Source organism: Pteronotus mesoamericanus, unplaced genomic scaffold (genome assembly GCF_021234165.1).
Source record: "Pteronotus mesoamericanus isolate MK-2021 breed Mesoamerican mustached bat unplaced genomic scaffold, CSHL_Meso_final contig_25, whole genome shotgun sequence".
Taxonomy (NCBI): Eukaryota; Metazoa; Chordata; class Mammalia; order Chiroptera; family Mormoopidae; genus Pteronotus; species Pteronotus mesoamericanus.
The window spans coordinates 28,909,276-28,927,769 of record NW_026555105.1 but is presented as its reverse complement, the minus strand read 5'-3'; the positions used below and the strand labels follow the sequence as shown (position 1 = coordinate 28,927,769).

Here is an 18,494-nt window from a genome sequence, read left to right as displayed (position 1 = left end):
AAGGTCACAGCTAAGAGAGTGTTCTAAAGCTCTTTCAGAAAAGTTGATTCAGGAAATTATTTTACAGCTACCAATGCTGGTTGAATGTGTCTTTATATATAAATGGTAAGTTAAATGCTTAATTAAAAAAAATATTGTTGAATCATTTTCTCACAGATATTCTAATAATAATGTTAATTTTTAGGATGTATTGAGTTATGTTTGTGGCTATATTAAGCATATTGGGACTTCCTAGCACAACAATAATTTCTATGAAGACATTTCTCAGGAAATGTTTGAAAATAACTGATATCCTCATTTCATTCTGAGGTGTACAGCAGCTTCTTGGAGACTGACATTATGAAGTATCTAGGCCTGACTGCTCCTTCTTTCCCTCAGTTTGCTTTCTGGCTCATTTCTCTGTATTTCTGGAGCTAGGGGAGAATACATTTTGGGTCAGAAGAGGTATTCCACTAGATGATACTACACGTTGGGGCAAGAGCTTGAACTTTCTTCTACCACGTTGGGATGACTGGATGTTTGTGACAGATCCACCAATGGCAGGAGGCTCAGAGAGCTAAGTTCAGATGTCTGTTCTACTAATCTTACTTAAGTAAGGCATCATGGAGCCCTTAGAGTCCTCAACCTGATAAAAACAAATAGTAGAAAAATAGCAAAATATCAATATTATCGGCCAGTGTGCAAGCCTTCATGAGTACATCCAGCTATAAAATGAATGCTGCCCATACGATGTTCATTTTTCTTGGCATTGATGAACATGTGAAAATTCATTCAAATAAACTTAAATAACCACATGTGGCTACCATATTGAACAGTTGCAACTTTAGTCATTGACAGCGTATTAGTGAGTGAACTTTTAGCAAGAGGGAGGTTTTTGACAAATGCTGCTTTGTAGTGCCATGCACCTTTTAAGAAAGTCAGCAAGCTCTCTGGATGAAGCTTGACTTTGCCTTTACTCTTCCAGGTAGAGGTCAATGATTTTACTGTTTAGTTTAGAGTTGATCCCATGAGATTTTTCCTAAGAGCTGCAGCTTTAGCATCAAAACAAACATATAAGCCAACAAAGACCAACAAAAAGAACAAGAAATAAGTAAGTGAAAGGTTAAGTCATCACACGTTAGTGTTAACTAAGGTTGTTTCATGGTGATTCTCTTGGAGACAAGAAAAGTCCCAGGACTCAGTACATTTCAAGGTGTCTGTCATGCTCAGTGCTCCTTGGTGTCCCCTGATACCTGGGTGTAAAACAAGAATCCAGTAAGGAATTTCTGAGTGCAATCATTTAGCTGGACAACCCGGAATTGTTCTTTAGGAGGACAGCTGTTTCCTGAGACTCCTGTGCAGCTGCAGAATGAAACGGTCAACACCTTTGGTGTTCAGGAATAGACAGAAGTACTAGGACATAACTGGAGAGAAATTTTAAAGCAGTTACTGATCTAAACAACTAAACACAGTATATGCAGAATTACAATGCATTTATGATGGCAGTGAAGATAGTTGTTGACTTATGCTCGACTGTCATTTTAAAAGGTCCTCATCTTCTATTATAGTATAAATAGAATGTGTGAAGTAGATTCACTGAGCAATTCATCAGTAACTGTGGTGTGGCCACAATTGAAATGTTTTAGCTGAGAACATTAACTATCTTGTGAGGAAAATCTGCTATTCGGTTTTGCTCCTCAGAGAATAGTATGTGGATGTTTCTGGGAATCATTTGCGCTAAGAATAATATATTTTTGCATTTGTATGACAATTTTGGCAAATTCTTTCTCTAGAGTTTTTTCACCGAAGTAGAATGAACTTTGTAATTCAAGAAAGCATGTTCTTCACTTTCTCTCTTTTTGATCTCAGATGTGTATGTAATACTTTTCATGATTTTATGTCAATGCTTTACAGTTAGGGGGTTAAAAGACATTTTCCTAAATTTTTGCCCAATCTTTCCTCATATTGCAATCCTCCTTTTTTCACTTCCTTCACATATAACTTATTAACTAAAAGAATTAATAAGGTGGAACTGCTAAATTATCTGAATGTATACATATCAACTTAGCTCTGGGAATGAGGTACTACTCTTCTATATGGGCATCTGCTGCTTAATTTAAAAACAAACAAAGGATGTTCTGCCGCATTCTGAGTGTCAAAGTCTGGAACACCGTTACAGAGATCAAGCCGGCAAATCTGACAATTATAGCAAAATTATTCGGGGAGTTCTGAAGACTGCCGCAGCCATGGTAGTTTCCTCAAAGTACGACTCCACTTATTTGCATATACATTTTGACAATTTGTATTTTAAAAATTGGGGAAAGCTTCGGGGTTGATATTCAATTGATTTCAATTTATTTTATTGATTGAAGGGTGTATATTTATTAAAAAATTTGAATACAAATAAATAATATAGAAACCTAAGTCCTTCCATGACAGCTGTGAGGGTTCGCCTCTCAGAGGTCCCTTCGAAAGGGACCCTGATGGGAGGAGTGTATTCAACTGACACCTCCAACTGCTGCGCCTATGGGATCGACCACAGCATTTATATGGGATCGTGCTCTCCCCAGGGTGCTTTTAGCCAATGGCTGGGCACAGTGGTATTGCCAGAGATGAAGCATTCCTGCCCAACACGGGGCTGTTCTTTGGGTGTTCTCCTCGGCTCCCATTGGTCTGGCTGAGATGTTCTCAGAGCAATACAGCATTTGATACCCTTCTTACCCAATCCTTCCTCCTTCTCATCTTGTGTCAGATCCACCTCACAGTCCAAAAGCTTTCCCTGCCTACTCCTCCCTTTCCTCTCAACTTATCACAGACATTTCCCTAATAAAACTGATGCACTTTTAACTGATTCTCAGCATTTGCTTCCCAGAGGACCCCAATAATACACTTTTCTCTAGTCTCTGCCTGTCCTCTGCCCTATAATAAATGGTTGTAGGATATTTTTTATAGCATAATTCATTTGGCTGATCTCTTCACTGATAGACATTTAGGCTGTTTCCAGTTTTACTTGATTACAGGTGAGATATGTACGTTTTTCTTTATATAATTGTCAATGTATGTCTGCAGCATACAATTCTAAAAGTGGAGTGTCTTGGTCAAAGATGGTTGCATTTCAGAATTTGAAAATATTAAATTGCTTTTCAAACATTTATTATCAGCCTACAGTGCCCATCTGTAGAATGAGAGTTGTGTTTTCTGAACATATTCACAGGATTGGTGATTATAAATTTTAAAAATTTGTGTAAGTCTGCTAAAGAGTGGTATGTTATTGTTGTTGGTTGAAGCATGGTTTCATATGTCTATTTGTAAACTGATTATTTATAACTTATATCCATTTTTATTTTAGTTTTTTGCCCTTTTCTTTGATGATATGCAAAGGCTCTCTGATTTTAGAAAAATGCTTTATATGTCTTATTTGCATGGCAAATGTTTTTCCAGCTTGAGGTTTATGCTTAGAGTTGTTTATGGTACACCATAAACAAAGATAAAAATATAAAACATTCATAACAACTTACTCAAAGTTTGATTATGGAATCTCAAAATAGCTTATTTAACAATTTGTGAATAAGTTGTGAGTTTTATATTTTTATCTTTGATGTTATAAAACGTTTTCATGATTCTGAAGAATTTTCTAATGCTTTCATAAAATATGAATAAAGACATTTTCTCAAAAATCTGTTATTACTATAAGAATTCAGAATGAAATCAGGTAACTAACTTGTGGCTAAAATTAAATAAATCATCACTATATGACTACCTGTATTGAGACAAAGAAAAAATTTTGTTCTATCCTTCTTGATTCCACCTTGGAGATGCTATACTAAAATGTTGGCCCTCTGATTTTCATTCCTTCTAGAGTCTCCATAATTTTAAAAACAGGTCTAATATTTCAATTGGATCAATTTCCCATTTTTTAATGATCTCCCTTTGCATATAACATGTTAAAAATAGCATGCAGTTATTTAAGGCATCCCCATAATAACTTGGAAATCAAAACAGCCAGCTACCAAATTAGGATGGTCAAAAGAAATGAACAACACGATATATATCCTATTCTTTCATTCTAACAATTTTTAGAAGAAAATCAAATGTATGGGAAAGATTGGGAATAAGGGATAAAAGAGAATTCTCACACAGTCTAAAATACTATCATTTAAAAACTAACCAAATAATAAATATTACTTTCAAAATTCTGTCACCCCACCATATATAACAGGGAGGCTAGTATCATTCATTTAATCATGACAGCCTCAACATCTTCATACATTTGCTTTTACTAATCTTTTCAGTGGAAAAAAGAAAAAAAGGCAAGATGATTAAAACTCTAGAATCCTCACACTCATACATGTCTTTAGTACATGTCAAAATGGCTCCCTGTGTCTGCATGTATTTTTATGCACTTTATTTAGATGAAAAATTGTTCTTACTGAAGAAATCTCAACTTACCTCCTTGTTCATCCAACATAACCAAAGTCCTGATACCAGCATCTTTACTCTATATTCCAAGAATGGTAGCAAAGTTGAAAAAGAGTTAGAGAGAAAAGAGAGAAAGAAAAATCAGTAAGGGGATAATTAGCTCTATTAGAAATGGAAAATGAAGAAGGACCCAAGAAAAAGTGGGGGGAAACATAGCAAGAGTATTAAGGGCTCAGGAGGGACTCAGAGGAATGGGTCACCTGTGGACTTACTCTATCAGGGATTCTCAGGTTAGAAGAGGGGGATGTACCTCAGTCTCTACAGATAGAGTTGCAGATAGGGCTTGGCATAGAATTGGAATATGTATACTTAATATTATACCATGACTTTATATATGGAAAATAAAAACACCTACATTTTCATAATGCCAACCACAGAAAGCTAATCTTACAAAATCTTCTAAAATAAATTCTCTTCTCTGGCATCAAAAATCAGAAAGCCTCCATCAGTAAATTGAGGAGGAATGCCACATGAGGAAGATCTGTAAGAATCTTAGGGTGGAGGTAAGATTTTTAGATTTATCAAAGGAAAAGATTGCTTCACAAAGGCTGAGAAACACAGCTCAGAAGGAAACTCATTCTTCTGTGAGATTCAGAAGAGTGGTTGGCAGATGAGAAATAAAGATTATTTTCATAAAATGAGAATTTCAGAATAATCTAAAATAAATATAATTTTATTTCAGGTGAAATCTAAATTTCTTTATTCTGAAATATAAAATTCTGCACAATAATATTATGAAATAATTCACTCACAAGCTTTATTAGAGTCTTTATTATAGTTCTCAATGGAAACAGGAAGTTACCTGTTTCACAAGGTAACTGTTAATAAGTATAAATAATTAATAAAATGGTATTGCTTACAGTTTGAATTAATTGTTTTTCAAGGAAAGCTCCTGTGTCCCCTACAATAAATTCTAAAATAAGATATCTCTCATAGCTCCATTTATTTTCCACTGACTTATGTTAAACTAAGAAAGAGATATTTAGTGAAGGTCAACAGAGGGTATTTTTTTTTAAAACAGCATTTCAACAATTCAATTCCAATAATGCTTCCAAAAATTAAATAAAATACTAAAGGTGATTTCTGTGACCTTTTATAGTTCTCCGTTACAGAGAATGTGACCAGTTAACTCTCCCAGACACAAAAGACTACCTTACTTTTGAACACATTTGGATCAGCTTTAATTTTGAAATCAGGATGTAGCTTGGAGATTGATGGACAGTGCAGGTTCTAAAGCCAGACTCAACTCTGGAATTCCTCATGACTTCCTTTTCTAGCTGTGAGATCTCAGGAAAATGTCTTAATTGCTCTGTGCTTCAGTTCTCTCATTCATCATATATTATAATAGTTAATAGGTCACTGAGTTGTTATGAGAATTAAATGAATTAATATGTGGCACGTGATAGCATGATGTCTGGCTTATATTGAGCATTAGAGAGGCATTTATAAAATGAATACCTTCAGAAAATACATCTATAGCAGGATATCTAAGCAAACTAAAAATAACATTATTCACTACTATCAGAAGCTTCTAGACCACTGTTTCTCAAACTTTAACGTGCATATGAGTCCCACGTTAATATCTTGTTTAAACGTGGATTCTGATCCAGTGGTTCCTTGACCCTGGGGAAGAGCATGGAATTCTGAATTTCTAACCAGCTCTCCTGTGCTGATGCAGCTGGTGCAAGGACACACTGAGCAGCAAGATTCTAGACCCCAGAAGGTATTTCAAAGTCTTTTTCTTAAATGTGTTGTAAATGGACATTTGTCCACTATAGCCTGTATTTTAATGATTTCTCTGTGCCTTTCCGCAAATTTTAGCCATAGCTCATGATAAGAAATTATAAAAAGCAGATGGCTTATTCAGGCCTATGGATGGGACAATGCAAGTTCTGGTGAGCCCAGAGGTCCTGCAGAGCAAGTTCTCCTCAGAGCACCCCACTCCACGCTGTGCAAAAGATCCCTATTCCATCCTGTTGGGGACAGTGGGTGGGAAATAGGTTAGTGATTTCAGTTGGGTCAGTCCAGCTCTCATCTGTTTATACTTTTTTGATATGCTGTTATACCCTTTATTTTATATGGAGCTCTGCAAATGTAATTTCACATTTGTTCCATTTAGAGCTAAATGTATCAACACTGGAATGATTCATAGAACTAATCCAAAGGAGCAAGAGTATACCCCAATTTGGGAGAACAGAAGTAGTGAATAGGGATCAGGGTTGTGCCCTTAGCTCAGCCAGCAATTATTTGTGAGACTGAAAAGAGTCAACTGATCTTTCGGGATGTTTTCCCATCCTTAAGGGTAGAGATGCCAAATAAGACTGGGTGGTTGCTAGGTTGTTTCATTCACTCACTTGCTCGCTCATACATTCATTCATTCATTCATTCATTCACTGTTTGTCGAGCTTCCATTCTGCTCCAGGGACTAGGGATAAAAGGTAGGTAGACAAATGTGTGGCTTCTTGACTATGCTTCATAGTGTGACAGACAATTTGATCAGGTGGGAGAAGCAAGGATCTGGGAGTAGGAACTCTGATTTCTAGACTTCTCCTTGCAATTTTGTTATTCTAGAATCACCTGTTATATTTCTCTGCTTTCCCAGCTCTCATGGGAATAAAAATTGCCCCTTCTCTTCCCAGATTACTTAGGATAAAATGAGCTAATGAGAATGGAAAGGCTTTGACAAGTTCAGCTCCATGGGAGGTAGTGGTTCAAGAAGGAGTACATTAAGATAAAGGACTTAATTTGTATGGAATCTCAGTCAGTTTAGAATGAGTTGCTTTTATTTTATTTCATTTCTTTTAGATACTTCTGGTTTCTGTGGAATCTAAAGAAAATAAATATTGTAGGAGTTGCTGGTGAACAGGAAATTATGTTGTGCATAAGAATTCACACTCTGGAATCAGGTAGACCTCGACTTTAATTTCATCTTTGTCATTTGCACCTGTGTGTGTCAAGCAAGTTACTTAACCAGTGTGTACTTCCATTTCTTCCTTGGTAAAATGGAGATCAAAATGTTGTAATTATACTTGACTTTTTGATAGCGCAGGAGGCGGGTACACGTAATGCCTGCATTATTCAAGGGCCAGCTGTAGCAATGAAAGGTGGCTACAAGGATTGCGTGAGCTAATATATGTTTGATGATGAAAGCTTCCAGCACAGTACATGGCACATAGTAGGTCCTCAATAAATGTTAGAATGTACATTTGGCTTCACTGTTTTGCTGACAGCTTTTATCAAAATAACTGGATTGTTCTTTGGGGAAACGATCAGATGCACAATAGAGAAGGGCAGGGATGGGGACAAAATCTTAGGGGAGGCAGAATATAATTTTCTCCTCTTCCTTAAAGAGTTATATTTTAATAGTTAAGAGTGAGAGGAGGTGGTTCTATTTTTGTCTTGGCTCAATTATTGTTTTCTATTTGAGATTGCCGGGACAATTTTATACCTAAAAACAGGGCAATTTGAAATGTGAAGGATTTTTTTTTCTATCTCTTTCTTTTTTCCTCTATTTTTATTTGTCCTTTCTTGCAGATGAACTAAAACCCAGTTTGTGGAACACTTCAAAGTCATTTGTCATTCTGAGATGCTTCCCCCAGCCCAGCACACCTGAGCTGACATGAGCAGAGGCCAGCCGCCAGCCACCAGAGTTCCAAGAGACCCACATCTGCCTGTCTGAAAACAGCTGCCTGGCCTGAGTTTTCCATTTAGCAGAAAGGCCGGTGTAACACACCTATAGCTCTGGAATGCTTATTCTCTTTTCATGGCCAAAGTGTCTTGAAAGATAAGTTGTCATAAAAAGAAAAGATGCTAAAACAGTCATGAAATGTTGGGGAGCCCGCAGGCACCACTCCAGCTTCTGAACCAGCCTGCCCTGAAGCAGTGTGGCTTTTTCCCTGGGCTGAGTTTTCATAGCCCAAGACATTCATGTACTGACTGCATTTAGTGTTAGCAGAGTTAATGTTTTTGTCTGGAATCAAATACTTCCTCCTTTAGGATACATTCATGACTCTCCCACCAGAAGTGATTGTTGTCTCCTCTTTCACATAAGCCAGGTATGACCTTGAATTTGGAGAGCTATTTTTGTAGCTGTTTTCCTGCATGAAATCAATGTTTATCTTCCCTCCTATCCCCATAGTTAGATATTCCATACACATTTGTTGAAATGCATTCATCAAAAGGGATAGTACCTATCTCCAGGCTGCAAACCAAGTGTTATGTTATTTCTAAACTTTTAATCTGTGTATGGCATTAGGCTCTTCTGAACTTTCCCTACTGACCTCTGTAACCTTACATCATCCTTGAAATGCTGATGCAGTGGCTTCTACTAGAAAACAAGCCTCTACCCTACAACTGTTATACCTGACAGTCCATGAGAGATCGCACAAAGTCAGACATTCCACCAAAAGTGAGATTGTTTGCCTTCGGGAGACTTCATGCATGTAGTAACCTTTCCTGTCTTTGAAACTGAGTTTCAACAGAAATTCTGCTCAATTCAACTTATATAGCAGTGATGTCCTTTGGGATCATGGGCAAAATCCTGGTATTTCAATGCTCAGATTTCCAAATCAAATCATTTCTGCCCTTGATGAATATTTAATACTGGTTCTCTTTAAAAGAGAATTTCCTTTTTGATTGAAAAGCAGAATATCATCTGAATAGCCAATGCCCTAGACATTAGAGGTGTTTGACCATAAAAATAAAATAACCCAGGAGGAAGTAAGGAAAGATCAATCTACTCTAATAATGGCTTGCTCCTAATTTCCTCAGGAGGGAAAGCCTAATAGCCTCCTCTCACTTTTTAGAGGTAGGAGGGAGCTTCCACTTGTTTTGTTCCTTGTTCTAAGATGCAACTTCATGTCTGATCAAGAAACACTTTAGGAGAAACAAGCAGGTATGATTTGAGAATCCTATTTCAATCAATAGAGTGTTTGAGACTCTCTTTTCCTCCCATAATAAATTAGAACGGACAGTCCCTTTTCAAAAGTGGCCAACAATGCCTGCAATTTAAGAAAACATAAACAAGATGGGTCTATGGCCCAATGACTCTGATGGGTGAGGGGCCCACTCAAAGTGGTGTGGCGCTTGTTGGGTTTGTTTTTTAATTTTGAGGGGGCAAAAGAAGAGAGAGAGGGAGAGAAACACTGATGTGAGAGAGAAACATCGACTGGTGGCCTCCCATACGTGCCCCAACAGGGGACTGAACCCGCAACCTAGACATGTGCCTTGCTTGACCCAACCAGAGCCAAAGTGGTGCATTTCGATGCATTTGCTCCACCACATTCCACGTTCTGGGCAGTGTTTTGACATTGCACAGGTAAGCAACTTGGTGATAGTTCTGCTACTTTAGAAATTTACTTCACAGGTACATACACATAAATAAAAAAAATTATAAGACGAGCTTGGAGGCTATGGTTAAAGATGATAAAGACCTATCAAGATAATTACATCTGTGGACTTCTGGGCTCCCTTCAGAGCGACATCAGAGCTTACATAGAAATTTACTAAGGTTTGTTCCTTTCACTTGCTCTCAGGTTGAGGGACAATAAGACTATACTGAGAGCCTCTCCAGCACTCCTAGAATTAGATTATCTGCCTTCTTCCTGGTCCTTGAGTATTTTTGCATGAATGATGTTCCCAGGATAGAGCAGAGAAGAATTTCTCTTCATTTAGAGGGCAAAGGCTTTTTTCCTGTGCTGCTGAGAGCCCCTTTATGGCCTGCCTTCCTACGGGTACCAATTTGTGCTACATCACAGACTCAAATTGTCCTTTTTAGTGGTAACAGATTTCACTAAGTCTACCTCCCTGCCCTCCCCAAGTGTCCTGGGAGCTCCTAGTTCTCACTTCTCCCTACTTTTCCTGTGGTAATTCACATTTAGCCATCATATTTCACTCCTAGATGAGAAGCTAAAGTTGCAGAAATAAAAGATGTTGGCTTCTATAATGTGAAAGGCAGCTGCTCTTCCTTTTAACCTTGTAAAATTTATCTTTTTTTCTTTCATGTTATTGCATAAGCAGTTTACAGTGGCATGTCGCAAGATGGCTTATTTAATTATTCTGCTATAGAACCTCCAAAATCTCTAAAAATGATAGCCACACATGAATTTATATATTGATTATCATTTTCAAACCATAGCTAAAACAGCATCTCATTGAATAGAAACTATTAGGCTTATTTCATTCATTTAAGATAAATATAACCCACCCCATTCTTTTTCTACTTCATCTCTCCCAAAGGACAAGCTCAATTAATCTATTTATTTTTCTTGGTTGACTGCTGCTCTCCCAAATTGGAATCAGTGAGTTTTATTGTAAATGGCCTTTGATTCCATAATTGCTATCTGACCTATTTTACCCACTTAAAAATAGTTTGGGATTTATTAACCATGCCTTGCAAATGGATGTTCAATCCAGAGTCAGGAATATAAAAGAGTTTCTAATGTTTACATTATTGTTCTTGATATCTCCCCTTTATTAAAAAATTATCCTCTTATTTTATGAATTTTGTTATTTCTCTTATTTCATGAATTTTAGTGCCTGACTCCAAATATAACAATTTTTGAAAATGTTATACCTATAGCAGTACATATTTTTAAAGGTCACCCATGTGGCTAAAGACAGAAGAGAATGTCAAAATTAAATGCAACTCAGAGGTATCAAAATCACTCCAATAGGCTTTTATGTAGATAACTCCTTTGTATATTAACAATCACTGTGATTTGTCTAAAGTGATTCAATCTTCTGTGATTTTGTGGGAGCATTTACTTCAAAATACTATCCTTCCCTGCTTCTCAGATTGTAAAGACATCCTGGGCTGGGAGAGTGGATGCTTTGTCTACCTGGTAACTTCAATACAGCATCCTCCTTACTATCTGGCTTCTGGGTAAGCTCCATTAACCCTGAAATCAATGGGATCACAGCCCAGGGAAAAGCAGTAGGGTCTAAGAAAAGAATATATCAGTGAAAGGGATTAGTTTATCATAAACTAGATCACTCCTTACCTCTTCAACCAGTTGCAGCATACGACGGGTGCTTTCCAGTGACTAAGATTAAAAACAAACAAACATAAATATCATAAGTGCAGGATGCAGAGGTCTTGGAAAAACAGAACTACATTCTTCCTTTGAGAAACACAAAGAGTTACTATCACATATTCTTTTCTGTTTGTAACTGAAGCACAAAATTTCTTCTCATTTTCAATCTCTTTCCTATCGGGTTACTACCTAGCAAGATTCCCTAAAGCAATTACACTGAAGCTGATCTTTATAAAATCAAAAGCATATGAAGCTGATCTGGATATAGAAGACAAAATAATCTGGAAAAGATCATTTTGCATGGGCAAGATGCATGAAAAATAATCCCAAATACTCAGAGGATTAATCTGACCACCCAAGATTAGGAACATTGAATTTTAAGAACAAACATAATTATGAGTTGAGGTGAATATAAAATTGCATTTCTTAGCTCCTAAAAACACAATTAGCAGTTCTTATCAATACAAACTAAGCTGTCACTTTAGGGTGAAAAAAATCAAGCGTATTTGAAATAACTAGCCTATGGGAGACAGTTATAATAATTATCTTCATCCTTAGATAAGAAAAAATGAGATGGGAAGTCTGGTTTCTCAGTGCTGTGTTGTTACTTTTTTCTTAGTTCCTTTCATACTGCTAGAATCTAACAACCAGTGAGATTCCTCAAAGCTATGCTTTTAAGTGACAAACTTATTTGGACAAGATTCTTCAAAACATGAAAAATGTTAGCTTCCCTGGAAGAGCTGTGAGAAGCCTGCTCTTTAACACCTGTTTAACATCTGGCTTTCCAGAAAAAAAATATGAATACATATATGATTTAAGTTTATAAAAGATGAATAGCACAAAATTTACAAATAGTAATAAAGTACACAATACTCTTTATTATAAATTCCATATAACCAATTAGGTCTTACTGAAAGCTTTTGTGAATTTGTGCTGACCTCTGTCCCCACAGCTAAGTATGGGTATAAGTATGTCCCCACAGCTAAGAATGCTGGTGGGTATTTTAATTTACATTATCCAGTAAGGGGAAAGTGAAACAACGAAGATGTTAAGTTAAAACTTTACTCATTTGTCAGTGACACAAGGGACTTCTTTACTGAAGAGAATTTTAGTTTTCAAATACTAGAAAAATCCTCAAAACAATAAGTCCAGCCCTGATTTGTAGTGTTTGCAGATTCCCCCAGTACACATACTCTTACTCTGTCTGATTTCTAAGTACATATAGTATCACTGATGCTGAAGTTGGAGAGATTCCTGGTAATGCACCATTATATTGTAACTCCACACTGCAGACCAAAAACATGTCAAGAAATTTGAGAGCATAGATAGTAGTAAAATATGGTAAAACGATTAGGAATTGATGAGTTTTGAGTGTTTAGTATCTTGGATTTTAATATCATCTATTTAATTGTTAGTTTACATAATTCAATTTTAATACAAAGCAGGTTGCAAAGTTCTGGAAAATGTAGCAATCAGCTCTCAGAATTGAGCCAGCTCCAGCACACTACTAATTGTCTTTGGATAAAGACATAGCTTTTCTCAGAGGATCTTGGCTCCTCGAGATTTCTAGAAACTGAGAGTTTGGGCTAAGACAATAATTTGTATGTAGGTCTTATAATTAGCCCATTGTTGTCTGCAGAGGCCTTAAGGGTAGAGGAAATCATAGTTATACTCCTGTGTGTGTGTGTGTGTGTGTGTGTGTGTGTGTGTGTGTGTGTGTGTTTTAATTTTAATTGAGCCCTTTTCCCATGTTTCCCACTTTTCCCCTATCTTTTGCTCCCTTCTTCTCCATCCCTCACCTCATCAGCCAGCTGGTCGGCCCTCCGCTGCATCTCCTCCAATTCATTGCGCATGTCTGCATCTTCGGCCATGGTAGTGGTGGGGGGTGGCTGGGCGCCTTGGCTTGGGGGTCAGTGATGGGTTTGGCCACAGAACCTGGGAAAAAGCAGATTTTAACATGTAAGAGCTGCTTATATGCGTATGTGTAGGTGTATATAAATGGAAGATATAAATGGCTCATACTCTGCCTCCATGATTCAGTCCTCTTCTGAGCTGGGAGCCATACTCAAAGAGGGGTCAAAAGAATTATGCTGTTTCTCCTACAGACACCATGAATGCATACTTGCCAGCGTTACCATGGAGCGTGATACCTGTCTACTTATGAAGTATCTTTTAAGACACAGACCACCCAAGAAGTTAGGAAGAATGGGATGGAGGGAGGTGATTCCACTTGGGATATTTTTAATCTCAAATACATTTATTTTTCTTTTTAATAGGTTTATTGAAGTATAATTGGCATACAATAAATCTCACATATTTGAAGTATATAATTTGGGAAGTTTGGACTTACATATACTCCTAAAGAACTATGGCCACAATTAAGAAAATGAACATATCCATCACCACCAACCACCTTACCCCATGCTGAGACAACTACTTATATGCTTTCTGTCACTGAAAGTTAGTTTTCATTTCCTAAAATTTCATATAAATGGAGTGATACAGTATGTACTAGTTATTCCTCACTTCTTTCACTTAGCATAATTATTTTGAGATTCATTCATGTTGTAGCATGTTTTAATAATTAATTCTCTTGTTGCAGAGTAGTATTCCATTGTATTTAGAGGCATTTAGAAGCAAAAGGCAGAAAATCTTTAGTCTTTTTCAGTTTTTTTTAAATTTTTTGTTTATTTTTCAGAGAGAGGGTAAGGGTGGGAGAAAGAGAGGGAGAGAAACCAATACAAGAAAGAAACATTTATTGGTTACCTCTCATACATGCTCCAACCAGAAACCGAACCCTCAACCTAGGCACGTGCCCTGATGGAATCAAACTGGTGACCTTTCGCTTTGTGGGATGACGACACTCAACCAACTGAGCCACACTGGTCAGGGTTTGTCTTTTAAAATTTCTAACAGAGATTGCCGAGAGGGCTTATGTAGGGTTGGGCAACTATTCCTTCAAAGAGAGATGGGTTTTTGGTCCTGAGATGTGACCGGCCCATTTTTTGGCTACTCTCTTGAAATCCCCTTGGTACAAATTATAGGTAGCCTGACTGAGGCACCTCCACAGCTAACCACCCCCTCCCACCCCATCATCCCTTCCTTTCTTCTCCTTTCCATCCTTTTTCCTCCTATGCTTCCTTCCTTCAAATATTTCCTGAATACCTGTCACATGCCAGGATAGTGTTAGGCACTAAAAATATGGTGATGAATGGGACAAGAAAATTCATTGCTGTCACAGAACTACAGTGTAATCGGGTAGACAGGAGGGAAAGAAATAAGGAAATTAGATGATTCTGTGTGAAGCTAATTATATTTGGGGACATACCATGGGTGCATATGGGTCACAGCAGGCCTCCCTAAAGAAGCCATCAGGAGTTCGAGATAATAACTATTTGATAATGATTAAAAACTTCTCTGTGAGTCACACAAATGTAGAAGGCATGTCTTGTGGCTGAGATGGCCAGCCAGGCACCAGAATTCACCCCTCCCCCTCTAAGTTAGGGCACAGTCTCTGGGGAATGGCTGCCCAGTTGGGAGTTACACTTCTATTCCCCATTGCAAGGAGGTGGTGCCACATGGCTAGAGATGGTTTATGAGTTGCAGTCAAAAGTCTGTGTGTACCTACCAGACTAAAGCAATTCAAAAGGAAGAATCTCTTTACCACCCTCTCTTTTCCCCTTTTGCCAGCAAAAATAGGGCCCTGGAGGATGGCCATGCCCTGACACCACAGGAACTTGGACCCTCCAAATCCATGCCTGAAAAGAACTTGACAGTTGGCCAGAAAGACCTGAGCCTTCATATGAGGTGGTAATGCACTCCTATTGGGCTACACTGCTGGAATGTGAGGGTTTGTTTTGTTATAGGAGCTGGTGTTCCACTAACTAATAAAAGCCTGAGGAAACTTAAAATGGAATAATGGCATTGCACAGAAGCCTAAGTTCCTAACTGGAAAACACAATTATGTTTGCCCTTCCATTAAAAACTGAAGCTGGGAGAAGAAATTAGATTTAGGGCTTTGGGGCAATACCATGTTTTTATTATTACTTTTTCTTATTATTACTCTTGCTATTATAATTTGTATGAGAAACACTTTTTGCAGAAATAAAATGAAAGTAATCAGGAACATACCCGTTGGGAGGCAAGGGAGCCAAAGTTCACAGAGGCAGGCCCTCACTGTGAGCCTGCAGGGGGCAGGTCTATGACCCCGTCTCTCAGGCCCACAACTAGCTACAGTGTTTTCTTGACAGCTAAGGTTGAATTTCTCTGGTATTTTAATTTAGTGCATATTATTAGAATATTTCACATTTATCACACTTATGAAGTAACACAGACTATTCAGAGTTCCTACGTAGGAGGAATCCTAAAGTAAAATTTCTTTGGAGGTAATAGATTTCACAGTTCTTTTGTTCTCAGTGACTCTTGGGTGACACATCAAATATGAAATCATAGTAAAAAAGAAGAAAAAAGCTTCAGGGCTGCATTCTACCAGTGGCATTAAAAAGAAAGATAGTAAGCTTAACATAGGTTAGTTTTATGGGCAGTCATTTAAAATACCAATGGGGCATCATGCCAAGAGCCTGATAATCTTTGCCCACCTACACTGGCTACCAGTATATGTACGCATAATGTCACGTAGAGGTTTAAATGTTTTGTTTGTTTTCCTTAAATACAGGTCTCCACTTTAGAAATTAGGGATCTAGGAAACAGAAATGGGAATAAATTTATACCAAGTCACTCCTGAACCTTAAGATGAGCAGAAGCACAATTCCCATGTTCCCTGAGTGACAGGGATCTACCCTCCAGAATAAAATGGTGAGTCATGGAAGCAATGAGTAGATTCTGGGCTGGAACTCAGCAGAGTGGAAAAGGGCTTGGATGTCAGAAAACCTAGTTGGACCATGAGCTCTGGCATGCAGATGCTGGATGACTAGGCAAGTTTATCACTGTCTCTGAGCTTCAGTTTTCTCAACAGGGCAAATAGTACCAGTCTCATAAGCTTTTTGAGGGGAATGTTATAAAAAGCTTGGATATACCTTGTTTGTAAGGATGTGAGGGCTTAATATTGATAAAGCCTTGCTCATTCTGGATAAGCATATACCCTTTGCTAAGAGTGGAACAAATCCAACGTTTGTTAATTAGCTTTCCTTGACTAACTCCTGGGCAGGAGGCATGCTGAGCACCCATGGAAGCCTGAAGCCAGGGAAACCAGCAGAGTGTCTGAGCTTCCAGTCCCTAAAGAGCACCTCTCATGGGATTACCGCATAGTGACAAACAAGAACACCTTCTCATCCTGTTCTCCATCTTTGTATTTTGCTGCCAGTTTCCTTAGTGGAACTTCTTCCTTCAGTCTAAGCAAGCAGCTAACCTTTCCATTTAATAGGTCAGAGTTTTAGAAGGCAGGAGTCTGTGTGCTTTCAGACCTGTAATACTGTTGCAATTTCCCACTCCTCCAGGTCTATTTGCTGATGGATGCTCTCACTTGCTCACACGCTCCCTGGTCTCATTTGTTTCCTTGGTAATTTCCTTTCATAGTTGCTATTCTCAGCTATTGGGCCCCTTGGTTTCAAGCTCACAGCATCCTATGAGGAGCTGGCTGATGGGCAGCTGGGGAGGTGGCAGGGAAGCCATGTGGTGAATATCCTTGTTGTCATGGTTCTCCCAGAAGCTCCCACATCTGTGTTCTGCTCTAAAGTGTGGGGGGCATATCTAAGATTTTGGAGGAAGGCTGATGAGTCTGACAGATTGCAAATGCACAGCCTTTCAAAACTTTAAAAGCAATATCCCCTCTCCTAATAAGAATGGAGGGACAGCAGGCATGGGTAACACATACAGATCCTCTGCTGGGATGTCTAATGCTAGTATTGGATAACTTGTCCCATGAACCCAAACCCAGCATATTAACATTCTGAGAGACAGCACTTAATGGTAATTTCGGTAGCTGAAAGGATGTTAATAGTGAGATGGCATTTATTATCTAGGCAACGTCGAACACTTCACTCATATCAGCGCATTAAACCTACATCCTGTGTGTTGCCTGAGCTGGGAGTGTGGCCTCAGCCAGCAAAGCCTGCTGAGTAAATGAGGAAATAAGAAGCAGAGCCACTCAAAACTATTCCCTGGGGCTCTGATGAAAGACAATTTCCTGTCCATTAAGGGCCCAACAGTATTCTATTAATTATTTTAAGTCACCAATGTTTAGGGGTCTGACCCCTAGTAGGTGTTCAATTTATGTTAATTGACTCATTGAATGAATGACTGAATGAACTGTTCTAACACCCCCAGGTGGCATTTAATGTTCCCAAGTTAGCAGTTTTCCTCGTGTGGTCTAGGCAGTACTTCTAAAACGTGAACAGGCATCAGGATTACTGGAAACCTTGTTAAAACAGATTGCTACGCCCCACTCTCAGAGATTCTTAGTCAGTTGCTCTGATGTGGGGTTCAAATCTGCATTTCTAACAAGCTCTCCACTGAAGCTGGTGCTGCCGGTACCAGGCTGCACTTTGAGAGGCTCCAATCCATAGTAGGTTCTATCTCCTGGAACGTTAATAAGTGTTACCAGCTGAGGTCGGGACAAGGTTCCGCAGTTAGAGTGGGGAAACAGTGGGCTCAACTAGGGGTGCTCCAGGAAAGGGCCAAATCCAGGTCACTGCCTGTTTTTGTGCTGGCCATGAGCAAAAGGTGAGTTTTACCTTTTTAAATGCTTAAAAACACTCAAGAAGAATACTTCATACATGTAAAAATTATGCCAAAATCCAGTTTCAGGGTCCATAAATAAAATTTAATTGGAACATGCACATGCCCATTGGCTTCTCTATTGTCTATGACTCTTTTTTTGGATTATTGATTTAGTTTTTCAATTATAGATGTCAATTAGTTGACATCTAATATATTAGTTTCAGGTGTACAACACAGTAATCAGACATTTATATAACTTACAAGGTGATCATCCTGATAAGTCTAGTACCTAATGGCAGAATTGAGTGGTTACAAAACATCAAC

At 38.2% G+C, this 18,494-nt stretch overlaps 1 protein-coding gene across 1 annotated transcript in view; it reads right to left on the bottom strand.

The window, feature by feature from the left end:
* Window positions 1-18,494, bottom strand: part of SNAP25 (synaptosome associated protein 25) — an 80,728-nt gene that overhangs the window by 15,492 nt on the left and 46,742 nt on the right. Inside the window, exons 2-4 of the mRNA XM_054574050.1 lie at window positions 13,292-13,427; window positions 11,460-11,501; window positions 4,429-4,477 (exon numbers count right to left, since the gene is read on the bottom strand). Coding sequence (XP_054430025.1) covers window positions 4,429-4,477; window positions 11,460-11,501; window positions 13,292-13,363 — 163 coding nt within the window. The 5' untranslated portion in view covers window positions 13,364-13,427. The remainder of the gene's footprint in view (window positions 1-4,428; window positions 4,478-11,459; window positions 11,502-13,291; window positions 13,428-18,494) is intronic.